Raw genomic sequence first — 20,444 nt, forward strand, 5'->3', positions numbered from 1 at the left:
TTAGGAGAGGCTTGGGAAAGTGATGGTAATAATCTTCTTCTGACTGTACAGTGAACGTAGACACACACCTGCACACTGAAACACTCACAGGCAGATATAGCCTATTAATCGAGACATACAGACAAACACACACAGATGCATATATAGGCAGCGCAATATGCACTCATGCAAGCCACATCACAGGAAGCCTGTGGTTTGTGTCAGGTCCAGCTCTGTCTGTTATGCAATCTCCTCCTCCTCCTCCTCCTCCTCATCGTGCTCAGCTGCCTCTTGCTTGGCTGCAATTATGTATATAGAATATAAAACAGAGGGGGAGAGAAAGAGACGAAGAAAGAGAAGAGACTGACGGTATCACAAAAAAGAAGAGATGAGGGAAAAATATGGATGGCTAGATGAGAGCGAGGGAAAGCAGGAGAGAGACAGAGAGCTTGTGGCCAGAGCAGGTCCGTCTGGTTTCATCTGCCTATTTCCCACTTCCTGTTTACCGTTCCCTGATCCTGTGAGGTGATAGGATGGCACGAGCCTGTCTCCATAGGGACCGGAGTAAAACCCTTCCAAGGGGGCGGTCAGAGAGTCAAGCAGAAGGTTTGGCAGCACAACGATAAAGTTGTCAATCCAGAGTAAAGAAAACCACGAGCTGTTTTTAAAGTCTAATAGCAGTTAATGAATAATCCACCTTGAAGCAATACAAAATTGTTTAAAGAAGACTCTTTTTTAATGAACGAGGCTTTCATTTTTTATGGTGTATTTTTGCTATTCCCATGAGATGCTGTAAGGTGCTTTTATATTGACATCATTGTGAAATATAAAAAAACGTATTGACAAATAGCCTAACCCCCTAAAAATAAGTCCAAACATTCTCAGATGTCATTGGCTGCTCATGATGTTGGCCGCAATTTGTAAGTTGGTTAGTATGAGGAACACACACGCTCGTATGCACACCTTCATACATCTGAACTCAACACAGTCATTTCCTCCCTCTCTCTAGATTTAGAACACGTAACTTGATGCTTTTGTGATATTGCATAGTGCAGTTCAAGAGTTTTTTTGCCTTCTTGTACCTTGAATTTGCCAACGTAAGGAATGAACTAGGTAGGGAAAATTCTCCACTTGTCTGTAGTCAGTCCATCACGGCAGAGGGTGCCGCACATGATGTCGTGTGTAGAGCTGCTCCTACGCGTGTGGTCGAGCCAGGAACGTTTTCATCCAAGCAGTAGCCTACATCACTAGAGGAGTGGAGGCGCAGTAGTGGAGGAGCAGGAGTGGAGGAGCAGGAGTGGAGGAGCAGTAGTGGAGGAGCAGTAGTGGAGGAGCAGTAGTGGAGGCGCAGTAGTGGAGGCGCAGGAGTGGAGGCGCAGTAGTGGAGGAGCAGGAGTGGAGGAGCAGTAGTGGAGGAGCAGTAGCGGAGGAGCAGTAGCGGAGGCGCAGGAGCGGAGGAGCAGGAGCGGAGGAGCAGGAGCGGAGGAGCAGTAGTGGAGGAGCAGTAGTGGAGGAGCAGTAGTGGAGGAGCAGGAGTGGAGGAGCAGGAGTGGAGGAGCAGGAGTGGAGGAGCAGTAGTGGAGGCGCAGTAGTGGAGGAGCAGGAGCAGGAGTGGAGGAGCAGTAGTGGAGGAGCAGGAGTGGAGGAGCAGGAGTGGAGGCGCAGGAGTGGAGGCGCAGAGTGGGAATCAAATGGTTGCCATGCACTTGACTTCATAAGATCTCCAGGCCAACAGCACCTCACAGGAAACAATGGCATGTTTGCAAATCTTCATCTCTGAACTATCTGCCAGCTGTTCTTGCACAATAATTCCTGCTTTTCTTCAGACAATCCATTTTCATGGCAAAGATAGCTTTACCTAGCTTGTCTATCCTGGACATTTTTTTTACGTTTCTTGGGTTGAACTCAATGCACACCGCATCAAGCATTTTCTTTGCCCGAGTGGAAAAGTGCTTTGGTAATCCCAACCAATCCTTTTATGTACTCCATGGTGTATTTTCTCAAGATCTCAAGAATGAGTGGACATTTTTCCTCACCAAGATGTTATTACACAAATTATAACTGTGCCTTCCTCCTTTTATGTTCCCAGGATGAGCGGTTCTCATATGCCGGCTTAGGTCCTGACTCTGAACTTTAGCCGGACAATGAGCGTTAGCCTAACTGCAGAGTTGCAGCATCATCTCGAGCCGCTTAACCACAGTGGGATGATTCATGCTGCTGGTATGTGCAGAGTGGAGTCACAGTCAGCTGACCCTGAAATGTCTCTCAGATCTTGCAGTTTGACTGATCGAGTGGCCCAGAATCCACAAACTGAGTTACCCAGGCAGACTTCGCCATAATCAGAAGCTTGAGCCGAGTCAGCAAAAGGCTACAGGGGGAGTAGCACAGATTCAGCCTCAGGGCCTTCACTGTCCTCAGGCTGAACTACTCCATAGTGCTTCCTAGATATGACTCCATCAACATTCATCACTGGATGCTACATCTAAAATTTTACAATACAGTGGCAAGTAATAATGTTGCTCCTGCCATTGTTGAAGAGCCTGTTTGGTTAACATGATTGAAAACGAAGGAGCACACCGCCTGTACAAGCCGTACGAGATTTAAAGATGCTGAAGGAATCGAAGATAGAGTTTTGGTAGACACTTCAGGGAGAGTGTCCATGTCTTGCCCAGCCGGTCGTCTGACCCCTTTCCCAGATTAAGCTTTGCCCCCGTGGCCCCTGGCGGCGTTGCCCCTGAGGGCAATGGCCAGCCCCAAGCACTGCAGGGGCAGATTTAGGAAAAAAGGGCCCCATCCTCACGCCCCGTCACCCCTCATCATCTCCTCGCTTCGTAGCCAGCCAACGGCCAACGAGCGCCACACCCTTCTGTCTCCTCTATCTCTCTGTCTCTCTCTCTCTCGCAACCTGACTCTCACTCAGACAGTGACAGACAGTTTGTGTCCTCCTTCAGCACTCTCCCTCTCTCCTGCCTCTCAGTTTCTTCTCTTTTATTTCTAATTCTGACAGTCTCTCCTATCTCTCTCTTGTCCTCTTTTCAAGCGTGAGTCCGTCCTTCCCTCGCTTCTGCTCTTTCCTTGTCTTTTTTCTGTCTTTTGTCAGTGTCTCTCCAGCCTCTCTCTTTATCAAGCTTATTAAAACAGCATCCCTCTTCCTCTTATGGCTACATCCACCAATCATTTTATACGGAAGCACCTGTGGTTTGCCTCAGCTTGTTAGAGTTTGTTTGTTAAATTCAATCCTTTGCCTTTCTCCTCCCCAGTGTGCATTTTGTTTTGTGGTTCAACCTGTCTCTTATTTCTTGGTTTGCGTGACTGTCAGCGTTGTGTGTCATGATTCATATCCTGGCAGCTAACGCTTAGCCCAAGTCACTGATGAAGACAGGCAAGCCCTGGCACACTGCACCGTCGCCCTACTTCCCCACCATAGAGTCTGTCCTGTAGCGTTAGCGTTAGCATTTATCTCCAACCAGTTCAGTGGCTCTCGCCCCATATGCTTTATGCCCTTATATGGGCCTTGTTTGATTTGTTTAGGTTCTTCTGAATCTATTTACTACCAAGCACTCCCTTGTGTGTCTCCTCATCATTTTTTCACTTTCAACAAGTGAAAGAGAAAAATAGACCACCTTTAGCACCAAGGTCCTATAGAAGTGTCTGCTTTGATCCCATGCCCAGAATGCTCAATACCAACACAAATGCCCAGTTGGCCCGCCTTATAAACGCACACACTCTCACCCGTGGCTAACTCTCAATGCACCTCGCAAAACTTGTGCCTTCTGCCAAATCCTTAATTTTCATCTCTAATCACTTTCAGTCTTCACTTTCTATTTCCGTTGCTCTCTCCTTTCTTCACTCCCATTCCTATCCACTTTATCCTCTGATCCTCTAGCCTATATTCTCTCTCTCTCTCTCTCTCTCTCTCTCTTCCTCTCCCTCTCTGTCTCTCATGCCTGCAGATGGGTTGAGAGGATGGTGTTTAGTATGCTGTGTGCGACTCTACCCCTTTCCTGCCGCTCCAAAGAAAGGGGACAGAGCACTCAGCGAGGGGGGGGGGGGAGCCTAGTTTCCAAGAGACTCTCCAGGAATGCTCATGATAAAAGTGACCTTGCTCTCATATACAATCCCAAACCACCACCAAACACCAACACCACACCCAGTATCCCACCTTCACCCAACTCCTTTCCTGGCTAGACTTTCCCTGGCTAGGGGTTGGGTGGAGGTAATCGGGGGTTTGGGGGGGTGGGGGGGTGGGATGGTGAAGAGCTGTTGCATCATTGGAGATGTTGCGTGCCACACTAGCCTGAAGAAGCACAGAGAGAGGAGAGGGAGAGGGCCAGGGAAAGCAGGAAGCTGCCTGACTATGAAAGAGTTTCTTTTGGAAGGGTTGGGGGTTGGACGTGGTTTTTCACTTGGGGTTTTGGGGGGGCGGTGCGTTTGGAAGGAGAAGGGGGTGGCCTAGGAGGCAAGAGCATTTGGAAGCCATGGCTGAATGGGAAGGCCAAGGCCTGTTTTGTTCTCTGAAAGGTCGTAGGGCAGGAGGGGGGGCTCCCAAACGACACACACACACACACACAAGAAATAAGCACAGGGATGCCTTGAAAGGGGGGGTTGTAGGAAAGGAAGCACCCCCGCCCATTAGGGTACAGAGACGGAGATTGCTGAATAACAAGGAACGGCCCCATACCATCAACCCTGAGCTCTGAAGCTCATGTTGTTCCTCCTCTCCCACCACTTTTGTTGTGCTAATGATTTCTCCCATGATGATGTATAGCCTCTTTGCTCCAGTAACAAGGGACCTGCACATTTTGGCACATTCACCAGGGTTGCAGTGTTTGGATATCTGAATGAGAGCTTCTGAATGAGAACTTTTTCAGTTTTGGCTGTCAACATTTCAAACCCTTAGTGTAAGGACCCAACACACACACACCCTTACCCACTGGCACAGTCCTGACATGTGCGTCCTCGTCGTCATTTATAAGACTAAATGTCTTCTTCCACCAAACTCACACACGCAAAACAGACATACTCTTACGGGTTGCCAATGGTCATCATAACCATATTGTGGAGCCAACATGTGGCCTTGAAGTGACAGTCGTGCAGTATGACCACTACAGTGACAGTCGTGCAGTATGACCACTGCTTGTGATCCATATGTCACACAGACACTCCTGAATAGCCTTAGCCAACCCCAACATACACACACACACACACACACACACACACACACACACACACACACACACCATCATTCCCGTCCAGAGGCTCCCCCTTTCCCATCATTATTTCCTCCTTCAACTCCCAGAAGAAAGACAGGGGAAGAGAGAGAGCTGACATGTCCATTATACAGTCCTTAGAGAGGGATGGAGTAAGCATGAAAGAGCAGCCTTTGAACCCATTCTTTACCCTCACAGAGAGAGAGAAAGAGAGGTAGATAAAGGGAAAGAATGGAGGAGGGACCGTTTTCTTTCCCGCATGCACCCAGAGGCAGAACAGAGAAACCACAGCAATGCATCTTTACCCAATCTTGTCTCAGTACCTGACTAACTTTGCAAATGCTAGTCCACTGAACACTATCAGCTACTTTACTGTTTACTTTGGGGGCATTCTCCTAGCCTTTTATCTAGATAGCACAGTTGGTAGCGGACAAGAAATGAGTGGGAGAGCGATGGGGAGTAGGAATTAGAGAACTGACCTGAGCCGGACCTGGGCCAGACCTGAGCCAGACCTGAGCCCAGGTCCTCATGGGCACTCAGACCCGTATGTGTATGTGGGACGCCGACCCAAAAACTTTGTACGTCTCATAAAGTGCCAAGGACAACTTGCTCGATGAACAGCTCCTCTCCAGCTAACACACTACCCTTGTCTGAGACTGGTGTGTGCGATGTGAAGACTGGGAAGAGCAAGACTCCTCACCCCCTCATTGTCTCTAATGGAGGGTTAGTAAAGACAATGGACAATGGACAACCCCTGTCTTCTGCTTGAGTGAGTTTGCCGCCACGCCATTGTCTTGTTTTGAGGTCAGATTGGGAACACCTGCTGAGAAAAAGAGAGGCGGAGGGAGGGAGGGAGAAAGGAAGAAAACAATAATAATAATGGACTTCAAGGATTTGTGTTCGCGAGATTGGCAAGAGAGAGTGGACAGTGAGTTTAGTTGTTGGAGGATGATGCATTGGGGGTAGCCAATGGTCGTGTGTGTGTGTGTGTGTGTGTGTGTGTGTGTGTGTGTGTGTGTGTGTGTGTGTGTGTGTGTGTGTGTGTGTGTGTGTGTGTGTGTGTGTGTGTTCCACACCACAACAGTACACCTACTAAGCCGATGTGGGTGAGCTTACTAAGCCATGACTTGGTTGCTTATGTGGGCATGTGTGGGAAGAAGAGTAATTCCATGTGGCAGAGGAAGGAGCCATGGAAGGGTTGGCTGCATTATTACTGTTCCTTGACTCTCCTCTCTGCCGATTTGACAAGGCAAATGCAGTTACTGACTTGAAAGAAGGGATGGACAAGAAGAGAAAATGATTCTATGTGTGTTTGTGTGTGTGTGTTAGTGTATGTAGTGTTGTGAGTGTAGTGTGTGTGTGTTAGTGTATGTAGTGTTGTGAATGTAGTGTGTGTGTGTGTTAGTGTATGTAGTGTTGTGAGTGTAGTGTGTTTGCGCGTGGACTTGCATTTGTGACCCACTTTCCGCTGTATACCTACAGGCATAGCGGCACTGACTGAAGTGTCACACACAGTAACGCACAAACTCACAGTCGTAGTTCACGGTCAGCGGAAAGGCAGACGCATTCTATCTTCTGTGAATAACCTTAAATGGCTCATTACGGTCTTCTGCATGCACTGACCGAATACGTGTATGTTTCTTTTGTGCATATAAACACACACACACACACACACACACACACACACACAGACACACACAGACACACACAGACACACACAGACACACACAGACACACACAGACACACACAGACACACACACAGTTCCTCCCCACTGCTGCAGCCCTCTCTCTACATGCCTCCTGCCTGATCTGACTGACCCTGCAGTCATGCTCTGCTATATAAAGCCTCAGTAAGGACCCTTCAGTATCAGCAGAATGCTGCCCGGTCCAGCTCGCCTTCCTACTTCCCTTTCATCAGATGCTGCCTCTGACCCAGCTCTGCTGCCGCGTTACCATGGAAACCCATCTAAACCCTCAGAAACCACTTGCACTCCCACATTAATGTTATATGTTTTTTTGGTTGTTGTTGTCACAGACTGTATTTTTCTCCCATGGTTGAATAGACCAATCTGCTCTCTGAACAGTCTTAGAAGACAAGGGGAAGATCTGGAACCTCCTAACAGGTCTTCCTTCTTAAGCTTGTCTCCGTTGGTTAACCTTTCAAAGGCCCTCCTTAGAACACTAACAAACAGAACCGACAGAGGCTGTCTTGTATAGATAAGGATCTATCAAGAAACTTTAACCTTTCAGAAGCTTTTGAAGAACCTTGTTGTTGTTAGAGTGAATTTTGTGCAACACACCACCTCCGTTCCTAGTCAGTGCTGTCTTGTGTGACTCACGGCTGCTGCTTAGGGAGGTTGGAATCCCCAGACGCCCAGATCATCTGCGGACAGCTGAGCTCTGGACAGCCCATCCCAGCACAGGCCAGCCCAGAGCAATGCAGCACACAGCTCTCCCACAGTCGGAGAAAGCCTCCCTACACAAACACACCCAGTACCCGCCAGCAGCTTTCAAGGGCCGCCCCAGTTCCCATAGCAGCCAAATAGTCCCCATTCCAGAGGATTTCACACGGATATGCGCTGAGGTTGCCCTGTTCCCTCTGGGTTAGGGTTGGAAACATCCCCGGGGAGACCCAGAGCAGGTTCCCCAAGTTGGGAGGTAGAAAAAGGCCATGGTTTAGACCACATAAGGTGTACTGTTCTAGGCACTATAGTTTTTAGTTTAAAGTATTATTGCCTCTACATTTGGAAAGAAAATTTGGAATGGAATTAGTTTAAATTCTACATTCCACAAGTCAATTCTTTTTCCACTCTTGCCTTGGAATGCAAATTGAATGAGCTGCCAGTTCTGTAGATCAATCACAGAATTAATTTCAAGTCCAGAGTTCATGACATTGGGCTGGGCGGACGGTTTGGTCAACATACAGGGCAATAAAACGGGCAGAAAATTGGACGAGAGGTGAAGGGAAGGAATGAGCTGATAGAGGGAGAGGAGGAGGAGTGGAAGAGAAAGTGACAGCAGGAGGGAGAGGAAGACGGAAAGGGTGGGGCAGAGGAAGAAGAGGTAGAGAGAGAGCGAGAGAGAGGGAGGGAGAACAAGAGGGAGAGTGAGAGAGAGAGAGAGAGGGAGGGAGAACAAGAGGGAGAGTGAGTGAGAGAGAGAGAAAGAGAAAGGGAGGCAGTATAAATGAAACCATAAACTCAGTCCATCACACTTGTGCCTGTCTGGCGCCTCCACCCCCATCCTCCAACCTCCATCTAGTCCCCAGGGCCACAGTTGTCTGTGGCAGCCTCCGCCCCCCAGCCAGCTTGCATGACACACCCTCCATGGTCTCTCTCTCACTCACTCGTTCACTCTCACACACTCGTATGGCCTCTGTGCTTGCCTCACAAAGATCTCTCTGCGTGGTATCATCATCATCATCAGCATCGTGGTCATCATGACTTATTATCTCTGTCATCATCATGCAAACATAAGCTGGTTTTGTTTTTCCTTGTGAGATTGTAGTATGGAGAGGGTGCTGGTGAATGAAGACCACATCTGAAACCACACTCACAGAGACAAATACAACTTACTAATTATCGCAACGGAAACAATATGAAAATGTTATGAAAGGCCAACATAAAATCGGTCTCATTTTAACAGTTGAACATGTCTTCATCATGTTTTGTTTAGAAGATTCCCAACTTGTTAAGACTGATGCGGGTGGCAGCACATAAACATGGTCTCACAATGTATATATTGTATTAATAGGCTACTTGGTTATTAGTAGGCTATTTACTAAAGGGAATGGGAAACGTTTCAACCTGGGCCCTATTTTTAGATATTTTCCGGTCCAAATTTTTACTAGGGACAAATGATCGAAATCGGTCCAGTATTGAGTTAGAACACTAAAACCGGCAGCCGCAAAAACGCTGTTCAATGGAATCATATGGAGCGAGCATGCAGATCAAAGTGAACCACTTGTTTTAGCCACTGACTCATAGGCTCATAAATGTTATTATAAGTGTCTGACAACATGGAAAGGATCCCTACAGAGATGTACCTGTGTTCGTTTACCTCAATAACTACAAAGAAAGTGTGAAAAATGACTGTATACCAAAAAGAGCCCGGGTGAGGTAATATTGGCTTTCGAACGAAATAGCCAAAAAGTGCCCGGGTTAGGTAGTGTCCGGATTATGTAATGCTAGCGTTGATATAGCAACTGTCACTCAAGAGTCGTTCGAAAGCCAATATTACGTCACCCGGGCTCTTTTTGCCGCCCGGTCACTTTTTGCCCTTACAGGCACCAGTACTGCCAACTGCTCTGCCGTTTAAGGCTGCATCCAAACATCACTGCCAGTGCCTAAACTTGCACTCGCAGAGCTTAAACTTGTTGCCAGCATTTGGTCCACAAATGTATTCTTATTATTGGTGTTGCTCAGTAAGTTTGAAACTCATGAACTTCGTTCTAATCAGATTTGGGATTTTAAACAAAAAAGTCTGACTTAATTATTGTCATCTGGGATATCTGAAATGCTTGATGTGTATATACATGGAAATTACACACACTTTCACACACAAAAACCTTCTCCCACACTCACATTGGTGTGAGATTAAATGGACTTTATCTTCCTTTTCCTGTGTCAAGTGTCAGGACCCCAGTGGGTTCGGAAATTCGCCATGTTTGTGCGAGCATTGAGCCTGTCAGACATGCCTGGTAAGTGTCCTCTCTCTACCCCGTACCATATATGTGTGTATCTGTGTGTGTCTGATTGTGATACCTTTTGCACTGCAAGTGGTCTGTTTGTTTGTTATTTTTAGGTCTGTGTACTTTCTGTGTGTCGTGTATGCATGTGAGTCTATATGGTCCGCTGTGTGCATGTGCACAGTAAATGCATGTTGCTGTGTTTTTTTTTTTTTTTACTTTCACATTGGTTTATTTTTGTTGGTTATTGTTGGTTATCATTTATTTTGGTCTGTGTCAGCGTGGAACTGTGGTGAAATAAGTGTGTTTTCGTTTTCCGCTCTGGTGAAGATGTTTCAGAAGCAGCTTAGTGTTACGGTCAGGCAGCACATTTCTGTTCTGAGACCCAACTGTCATTCTGTGACCTGAGGAGAACTGGTGATTTTACGGTTGGGACCTGACTGTTTCAGTGTTGAACTCCACTGATGTTCTAGCCTAGACCTTTTGTATTTGAAAGAGGAACTAACCCAAGGCTGACAGGTTTAACCAGAACAGGTGATATAAGAGTGGTTCAACTGTCACTGGTCACTTAATCAACTGGAAGAACCCATTCCTTGGGAGCTGCCATTCTCACCTGATCCCTTCCAGGCAGAAACAACCCTACTGCACACGTAGCACAAAAAGAAAGCTTTTAAGTCACATGACCAGCCTCAGCCTCCCAAGAACAGCTGACGAGCCGTGAGACTGCATGCTGGCAGTGACCCTGGAGTTCAGATCAGCTTTTGGGGTTGTGAAATATTCAACAGGTGCAAGGGGTGTGTTTGTGTGCATGTGTGTGTGTGTGTGCGCGTGTGTGTGTGTGAGTGCAGCTCTGGTTACCGGTCGGTCCGGTGTGGAGGGCAGTGAGAGTAGCCGGTCGTGGTGGATGGGCAGGGCAAGGCAAGGAAGAGCAGAGGAGGAAATGGCCAGCGGAGGTGGTGATGACAGACCCGTACGCATGGAGGGGAGGTTTTGGCTGCCGCTTGACTGACATCTGAATCTCTCACCCCAGCCCTTACCCCCCCCCCTCCATACACAGAGGCGTCTTGAGACGTCCGCTGAAGACCCGGACATGTTCAGGAAGAGGAAGATGGTACTGCAAGTACTGAATGAGAGAGTGAATGATGGAGAGAGGGAGAAACATGATGGTGGGGCAGGGAGGTTTAGCATTACAGCATTACTGTACTGTAATATGGCGTCTCATTGTGAGCATTGTGTTCTTTACATATGTGCTTAGGCTTTAGATTGTACGTTTCTCAAGCAGGGTGTAATCCATGGTGCGAGTAGAGTCTTTGAGCGGCAGCAGCACATCTCATCACATCGCTGCCTGTGTAGAGAGAACACGCTGGTGTGTGTGTGTAGGGAGAACACCCTGGTGTGTGTGTGTGGTGGAGGGCCGTGGGGCGGTGGAGTCGTCCAGTTCAGATCTGTTTACAGTCGGCTTTTGTCCCGCTCCGTCTGTCGGCTGGAAACCCGAACCGGCCTCACCAGCCGAGTAGGTGTGGAGTTACTGGAGTGGGTGGGGTCGCAGCAGGAAGAGGCGGCCTCCATCAAGGCTTTATCGGAGGGCCATGCGTGCCAATGGCCATGCAGGGGTTGAATGTGTAGAAAAGATATGCAGTCATGCTGGTCCCAAAACAACGTTTTTTTCCCCCAAACATAGATGATGTAATCACGATTGATTAAATATAATTGATTTTGTATTATGTGCTACGTCACTGTTATACACTGTCACCGTGTATAACAGTGTTTTGTGTGTAACACAGTGGGGCCGGATTTCTGTTTTGTTAACATGTGTGCTAGCCCTGTGGCTTAGCTTAGCTTAGCCCAGCTCTACCAAAGCCCCTACAGGTACAGGCTAGTCACCAGGTGCTGCAGGCATCCGACTATTAGGGAGTGTTTGCTGTAAATTTCCTCCTGTGCGCTCGGCCAGGTGTTGGTTTGCATAAGAGCACCACCAAGTCAAACACGGACAGCTCAGTTGTTCCTCTGGAGAGCAGAGCAGAGGAGAGTAGAGGAGGGGAGGGGTGATTTTAGACGTGGAGGTGTTGGATAGCAGTTGGATTGGCACCCATGTCCATTCAACTCAGTCTAGGCATATGGCGATCAGAAGGAGAGGATTATAGTAGGCCAGGTTGTCCGAAGCTTCAATGCAGACGGCAGAGGAGCCTCTAGAAGTGTGCAGTCGGTTGTGGACACTGAAAGCCAGAGAGACAAGATGATGTGGGGATGAGGTCATAGTTCTTGCTCTGAATACTCTGGAGTACCAGTGGATTGCTCGATATCTCTCTTGCTCTCACTCACACACACACACACACACACACACACACACATTCTCAATGCTTTTCTCTCTCTCTCTCTCACACACACACACACACACACACACATACTTTTCACACACACAGACACACACACTCATAGACACACATATTTGCTCTCTCACACACACAGACACACACACTCCTCCTATTGTGAGTGAAAGTGATGCCTTCCATGAGAAGCGCTATATCTTAATCAGCTTTCCACATACTTTATTCACCAGGAATGTCACTCTGGCTCAATGGTTTGTTTATTCTCACTCTCCTGGGTTGACCCACTGTGTTTGTGTGAGTGTATATATTTGTGTGTGTGTGTGTGTGTGTGAGTGTACATATTTGTGTGTGTGCGTGTGTATTCATGTGGAAAGGAGGTAGATAAATGATCACTGAAATGTCAAATGTGACTTCAATTAACCTTTTCAAAATCAATGCGCTCATAGTCACCCTAACCGTATGTGTGTGCTCATGTGTGTCTGTGTAATATTATTCCACTGACTTTCTCTGGAGAGCCCACATGACCAGCTTTATGTTTTTTTTTCTTTATTTTTGGGGGGGGGGGTGGGATTTTTGTCTCTGCTGCAGCTGTTCCCCTTTCCTGTCTGTCTGAATGGCATAGTGTCTGTTTGTCATTAGGGACCAGCCCGGAAGGCCTAGATTTCATTAGAGATGCCTCCCGATGCAGAGACCAGGGGCACATGCTCACAGGGAATGGTAGGACGTCCAGTGGCGAGAAGGAAAGAAAACGCTAAATATTGCTGCAGGTTTTTTTTGTGTACGCGGAGGGTGGGGTAATTGTATAGGACTGAGTTGAGGATTTGGGTCCCCTTAATGTGTGTTTGAGTGTGAGCCAGGGCGACAGCGACCGGTATTTCTAAAATGTTTCTCGTCTCCATCTTCGGCTTCCTCGCCTCAGCATGCAAATCTTGGCGGCTTTCTCCTAAAACCGGGAGGGGGGGGGGATTTAGAGACTGTCAGGTGAAAATGCGCACATCTCGCTCCCCAGATTACTTGTGAAATGTTTCTAGATCCAGACTTGGCCATGAGACCTTGGCTTTTAGAGGTTTTTAGACAAAACAATGAAAGGGTGTTTACAATCAGTGGTCAGAGTGTCAGAGTGCTAGATCAGAGTGTCTTGTGTGTTATCTCAGTGGTCCATACCATTCATTCAGTTGTTTTCGTCAGTCTTGTGCCAACCCCTCTGAAACGATTATCCCTTGTTAAAACTCTCCCAAGGGGGTCTCTCTTTACCCGTGATGCAGCTGTCTTTGCCGGTAAGTGCAGCAGGGGTGGATGCAACTTCCATGACCCACATTGTGATTCCAGACACATCCCAATCAATCGAAACATTCAAAATGGTTTGCTTTAAGCTCTGTATGTCTGTCTTAATTGAGTGCTGTGTTGGTCTGTCTGCCTCCGATGGAAGAGATCCTATGTTTGTGATTTGAAGAGCATAATCATTGATCTTCGCTTTATTCTTTAGTTGTTGCCTTGATTACATATTTATAATGATATACTTAAAATGACCACATACACGTGTCCATGCTCTCATACACCCAAAAGATGTCCCAACAGTCGCCTAACTGCAGTTTGACAAATCCAGCACAAGGCTTAGGCCAAGGTCTCCACCACTGCTGTGTGTTATGGTGCTAATGGCACTAGATCGTCAGATGAGTTTAAGGCACAAATAGTGGTGCCTGGCAGACATGGGTGTTGTGCCATCATGTTACAAGAAGTCAGGATGCCCTCATCAACAGAACCTGCGTGTGGGAAGGCATGAGGACCCGTCTAGTGAGCTCTTTTTTTTATGCTCAGTCTGTGCTAGTCAGCAGATTGCCCACGACAGGGATAGCATTGTGATATCAACCGTCAGTCAGCCAATTGCAGTTGAGCAAGAAAAGCCACCCAACCAACTCCTAACATATGCAAAATTCCTTGTGCTTCCTAAGGATTAACCAACTAAGCAGCCTATGCCAGTCCTTTCCCTACACACACACACACTACTGTGTCCTCCGAGTGCAACAAGCAAGCGATTTACTGCCTGAGCCTGTCTGATGGTGTGCCTCCCGATCCTCTCTACTCTGTACAGTTCTTGACAGAATTAGGGATTGAACTGCACTTCCAACCTACAGGGTGAGGATGAGTGGAGTTTTGGGGTTTGTAGTCCATAACATAGCTGACATTTTAGTGTTTTATCAGTAGCCCACAGTGACAGAAAGACTCCAAGGTGTCCACATGAAATTAGCACTCTTCAAATCTTGATTTGTGGTAACCCTTCTTCAGCTACTAACAGATCAAATGAACTGTGCTTTTGCCATCAGCTGATACTTTGGCACACACTGCAGAGCCATTATCTGAAAGATCTCACCCCTTTCCTTTTACTCTTCCCCCCCCTCTCTCTCTCTTTCCATCACCTGTCTGTTAGGCTCGGAGCACCGATAATCTGGACAGTTCTGGGGAGCCCACAACCCGCTCGGTGGGCACCACTGCCAACTTGAAGGGGAAGATGAGCAAAAGGTGAGCTGATACGGTCGTGCCTTTGGAGACTTGCCAAGCTTGTAAAGAAATTAACGACATGAACTTAGAGGAAACCATTTCTACATGTGCACAACAGCACAAGGAGTAAAGTACACATTTTCCCTGTAACCGCTGTATATCTAGTGTATATACAGTACCAGTCAAAAGTTTGGACACACCTTATAATTTTTTTTTTCTTTACTTTGATTATTTTCTACATGGTAAATAACACTTTAGTTTTTTTGTTTAGTACATCATTCCATATGTGTTCTTTCGTAGTTTAAATGTCTTCAGTATTAATCTACAATGTAGAAAATAATAAAAGTAAAGAAAACACTTAACACAAAAATTAAAGGTGTGTCCAAACTTTTGACTGGTACTGTATATATGTGTGTATCTATGTAGATGCATAGTAATATATCTAAAAGCAGGATGGGGCATGCAGCGGGCTCTTCCTCTTCACTCAGGATATTTCAGCCACCCAAATGAGGTTACCATGGTGATCATCCAAATGCGGTTGCTGTGGTGGTTGGGGTCCTGGATCAGTGGTTTTGCTTTTCATATCCGTCCAAGTCTTTGCACTTGCGAGGTGTGTAAGACGCCAAACAAATAGCACTCCTACGCCAATAAACACACAATGTTGAAATAAGAGGAAGTGTGGTTTCACTTCCTGCTGGCCCTCTAGTCGATACCGAGCTGCAGTTTCACAGAGGACCTAATGACGCTTTTATCACTGGACGGTTTCTACTGTGGAACACACCACAGCTGCTGGCATAACATGCAAATCATCTTCGCCCTCTTTAAACACGCACTGCCATTGACTCGGCCTGGATCACACGCCCTCTTTAAACACGGACTGCCATTGACTCCGCCTGGATCATACAGGTTTGAAGTCTTATATGTAGCGCAGTGAATATGACAATATGGCAGATAAAGTCCTTGGCAAAATTAAAAACTAAATTTTAAGTGCAGAAATATATTCATTAAAATTGTATTTAACTAAACAGTAAAATTGTCTCAAGGCACCTGAGACTGAGAGCAAGCACAATGGCGACAGGGCAAGGGAGAATCTCCCTGTTAACAGGAAGAAACAAGAAGAGCCTTTGGCGACAATGACAGCCTCTAACTGTTCTTGATAGCCATCTAGAAGCCTCTTGCACCCATCTGCTGGTAGTTTCTTCCACTCGTCCATTGCTGTGTGTTCAAGCTCATTTTAGTTTGCAGTGCAGTGAAGTGAAGTTTTGCAATGGTTGATTTCAGCAAGGTTTTCAATGGAATTTAGGTCAGGACTCACTGCTGGCCAGTTTAAAACAGTTTCATCTTTTCCTTTTCAACCATAAGTTTTTAACCTGCTGGGTGTGCGCTTTGGGTCATTGTCCTGCTGAAAGACCTTAGCCTTAAACATAGGCTGAAACCATCACTCCACATTGCTCCAGGTCAGCCTGAAGCGCTGTAGATGTCTTGCAATGTGTATTTTCACACCAACCTTTGCAGACTTCGCTCATTTACTTTCTTCTTAGCTCCACGTTCTGGAAGCATATTTGAGGAAGTTTTATGACTGTGAAACTTCTTGATAACATTACAAACTGTTGAAACAGGGATTTCAAGATCTGGCGGTTACCTTGTAGCCTAGTCGGAATTCGATTTTACAATTTCTGACAATCTCAGACAGCTCTCTTGTCTTCACAATTTTGAAAGACGGTGAAACAATCAGCCCCTTTTTATGCAGTAAAACCATCATTCATTGGTTAATTCATTCATTTGTTCAACTGTTCTGATTATTCCAAGTTGATTCATGTGCATTTATTTCTGAAGATATTCTATATTCTGTACTTGAGACAGAGGGGTGCCAATAATTCTGACCAGGCCTGTAATGTGCGAAAACTAACAATGCTCCAGACACGACTGAATATGAACTGGAACAATAACACCCCACTCCTCCCCATCCCCACACGTAGATTACGGCATTAATACGCAAATGTGAAGCTATGCGTTTTGTTATGTTTTGATGTAGGACAGCTGAGTGCATTTTAAGCTCTTGCAGACATCACAGGCATCACAACGTTTTTTGTCTGTGTTTGGTTTCAGGCTGTCCGTTGTGAAAGGCCACTTCCCCAAGCTCGCCGACTGTGCCCACTTCCATTACGAGAATGTCGACTTTAGTTCCATTGAGGTAAGGTCTAATGATTGTGCCTGAAATTCATTGTTAGCTTATTTGCATTGTTAGCTTATTTGTACGTCGCTTTGGACAAAAGCGTCTGCCAAATGACTAAATGTAAAATGTAAATGTAAATTTGCATTCTAAGCTTATTTACATTGTTAGCTTATTTGAGGTCTAGGTGATCTTAACACTTGGAAGTCCAAGGCCTGTTAGACTCTTTTAGGTAGTCGGAACATGCCTTGATGTTTTTGTATATTTCACCTAACTAAAAACATTGATGCAAAAGTGCCATATCTGATTCTATTCTAGAAGACCTCAGCAATAATAACATGAGAGTAAATGGAATGTGTTTTAAAACAGTGATGACCAGCACAGTTGACTCAGAGCATCCCACAACAAAAGCCTCCTTAAAGTCTCGTCTGATAGGCTGTTTGGAAAACGAACACGTAGTCTTGGTTAAAAACATAGCATAACTTTTGTGAATAGAAATACGTAGTCTTGGTTACAAACATATAACATAGCATAGCTTTTGTGATTAGAAATACGCTCTCCTTCGTTGCGACTACACGTCCGCCACCAGGTTGTGCCTGCGAGCTGCCACTCATCCTAGGTTTACCAGCTGGGCAAGGCCTCGTCTGACCTGAGCACTCACACTCAACCGCCGCTAATCCGGCCTGCCAGCTAGGTTGCATTAGAGATGCTAATGACATTAGCAGCCATATTCCTCTAGCAGCAGAAACAGACGGGCAGCCCTGTGACCTGTGACCTTACTCACGGTGCCTCTGGCGGTAAGCTGAGGGCCTCTGATGGCGCTTAGTGCACTAGGAAGAACAGGTGGATCGAACGAGAGTGATAGGCTGGGCTCCGTGGGAGTGTATTCAATTTGAGGTTTTCTTCTGTTTGTTGGTTTTTAATGTCTGAGAGTGAAAATGCCTTTGTAAGTCTTTTTTTAATGGAGCATAGCGTTTGTGTGTGTGTGTGTGTGTGTGTGTGTCACAGCCCCAGAGCTGTGAGTCTCTGGACACAGAGAGGCTTGGGGAGTCGAGTCGAGTAGAGTAGAGCAGGAAGGACTTCAGGGCTGAAGCTACCACTCTCTTTGTGCCTGACCTTCACACACACACACACACACACACATACACATACATATGTTCTCACACACGTACACAGATTTTTAGTTAGTGTGCAGTCAAGTGGAAGAAAGTGCTCTCTCTGTTGTTCCTTCTGAATGCTTAGACTTATTCACACACAACTTTCACCACTCACACACACACACACACACACACACACGCATGCACAAATCCACATATTTGTAACACCACACAAAGTATGCTCCATACACATGTATTAACACAAGTAACTGCAAAGGTCCGTGTGTGTGTCTGTGTCTGTGTGTGTGTGTGTGTGGTGTGCGCGTGCTGCCTACATCCTTTTATCCTTCCTTCCTTTTATCCTTCCACGACTCACACACGCACAGACACACATATACATGCACATACACGCGCGCAGAAACAAATGTAGAATCTCGCATATCTGTTCACCGCAAGCCCAAAATGATAGATGACCTAGAATTTGACACCACATGTCTTAATGTCCCAATTATCTGTCTGTCTTCTGTCCCTTGCTGTTAGTAAACCACTCGTTACAGCCCTCTCGTATACAGCAGAGCATCATAGTGCTGTTTTACAGTAGAGCTCATCTCTCCTTAGACATGATGTCACTGTTTTAAGAGGGGAGTGTGTCTACCCTATCATGCCGTGACAAAACACAGCAGAAAAGCTGCTTGGCCAAAGAATTTGGTATCCTTGAGCAAGTTCAAGAACATAACTCTCGGCCCAACGCTCCAGTCGTGGACTTAATGCAACAAAGGGACATTCCTGGCCCCTTGGAACGCTCCTCAGTCGGGCGTTCAGCTGTGTCTAGGCCCATGCTGTATGCGTGAACCTTTTCCGAGCCAAGAGACTTCTTGACGTTCTAGTCCCACAGCCTTTAAGGGGTTCCGTCCCTACGACATGTGAAAGTGCGGTTGAGCTTGTTTTGCGGTGCTTTGTGTATTCGGGCAGTAGAGTGTTTTAGGGGACTTCCGAAAGGAAGTTAGAACAGGTATGCAGGGATGTGAGAATTGGCATTGTTCGGTTATGGACTTGAGGTGACTTTAGTAAATTCAGTTAGACAGAATCAGGAAGTTGAGTCTGGCATGTGGAACATAATCAGTATTGTGTGTGTGTGTGTTTGTATGTATGTATGCGTGTTGGTGTGTGTGTGTGTGTGTATGTATGTATGTATGTATGTATGTGTATGTGTATGTGTGTGTGTGTGTGTGTGTGTGTGTGTGTGTGTATATGTATTTACTCTCAGTTCAGGTTGTATGTTATGGCCCACCTGTTTCATGTCATAACCGGTTGTTTATTTATTTATTTATTTGTGTGTGTGTGTGTGTTCACATGTGTGGTTGCACAGTTGCAGTTTGCGATCGAGCAGACCGACGCCAGCTGGACGTTGGGCTCAGCCAAAGACCTGGTCTTCCTCGTGCAGGTGTCTTGCCAGGTGAGTGGTCACAGCACAAGCACAGGATGGGCGCAGACTGGGCACAGGCCCTGGCGAGGTGTTATTTTTAACCAGCCTCCTCCTGTCCCCATCGCCACATTCACAGCAACAATCAGACGAGAAGAAGCGCGCTCCATCAAGCCTCCTGATCAAGCAACCATAATGTCACGTGTTCATCTTCCTCACAGTCTGTGTTTGTGTGTGTGTGTGTGTGTGTGGGCGTTGGGTTAGGGTTAACACTGTGCTGCTCTCTGGTCCATTGATGCTCTTCTCATGGCTGCGCTTTGGATTTTGGACTTTCCTCCGGTGGATTTCTTTCTTTTCATTTGTTCACTTCTCGATCGCTCTCTCTGTCTGTTTTCCCTTCTTTCCTGTGTCTGCAAACCCTTGCTCCCTTTCCGCCTCCCTCCTCCCCCACAGATCCCCTGTCTGTTTTTTTCTTTTTTCCCCCATTTCCCATCTCTACTGTGTGCCCTTACTCGTTCACCCTCTCTCTCGCGCTGTTGCGCAGTCTCTCACAGACCCCCTCTCTCTCACTCTCTCTTTCTTTCTCCGAGACATTTTTTTTATTGTAGATCACTCCTCTTCTCTCTTTCTCTCTTTCCCTCTTTGACTCAGTCACTCATTCTTGTTTATCGTACACCGTCTCCTCCGTCTCTCCGCGTCTAGGGCAAGACGTGGATGGTTCGGCGCTCGTACGAGGAGTTCCGGACGCTGGACGCCCACCTGCACCAGTGCATTTACGACCGACGATACTCGCAGCTTCTGCCCCTGCCACCGCTTAGCGAGATTGGAGACAAGGTGGAGGTGAGCGTGCCCTCCTTTCAGGCTCCCCTGCTCCTCCTGGCTCCGTCCGCCAGGAGTTAACGAGCAGCCGGGGGAGGCTTTTTCAGACGGCGCCCGGGTTTAAGCTAGCGCAGGACTCTTCAGTTCAGTTTTTAGCAGGGCGGTATCGAGGTCAGCGCGTAGCTATCGAGGGCGGTGAACAGACCCCCTGGGTATGACGAGCTTG

At 46.8% G+C, this 20,444-nt stretch overlaps 1 protein-coding gene across 10 annotated transcripts in view; it reads left to right on the forward strand.

Annotated features, from left to right (window-relative positions):
- The window catches only part of arhgap33 (Rho GTPase activating protein 33), a 45,020-nt gene that overhangs the window by 4,811 nt on the left and 19,765 nt on the right, over positions 1 to 20,444 (forward strand). For 5 of the 10 annotated variants that reach the window (XM_031576860.2, XM_031576861.2, XM_031576862.2 and 2 more), the window contains exons 2-7: positions 9,821 to 9,889; positions 13,447 to 13,484; positions 14,636 to 14,727; positions 16,816 to 16,900; positions 19,346 to 19,432; positions 20,102 to 20,239. In XM_031576860.2, coding sequence (XP_031432720.1) covers positions 9,821 to 9,889; positions 13,447 to 13,484; positions 14,636 to 14,727; positions 16,816 to 16,900; positions 19,346 to 19,432; positions 20,102 to 20,239 — 509 coding nt within the window. The other 5 variants (XM_031576866.2, XM_031576867.2, XM_031576869.2 and 2 more) reach the window with 3 other exon arrangements.

The sequence above is a fragment of the Clupea harengus genome, chromosome 11 (assembly GCF_900700415.2).
Source record: "Clupea harengus chromosome 11, Ch_v2.0.2, whole genome shotgun sequence".
Classification (NCBI taxonomy): Eukaryota; Metazoa; Chordata; class Actinopteri; order Clupeiformes; family Clupeidae; genus Clupea; species Clupea harengus.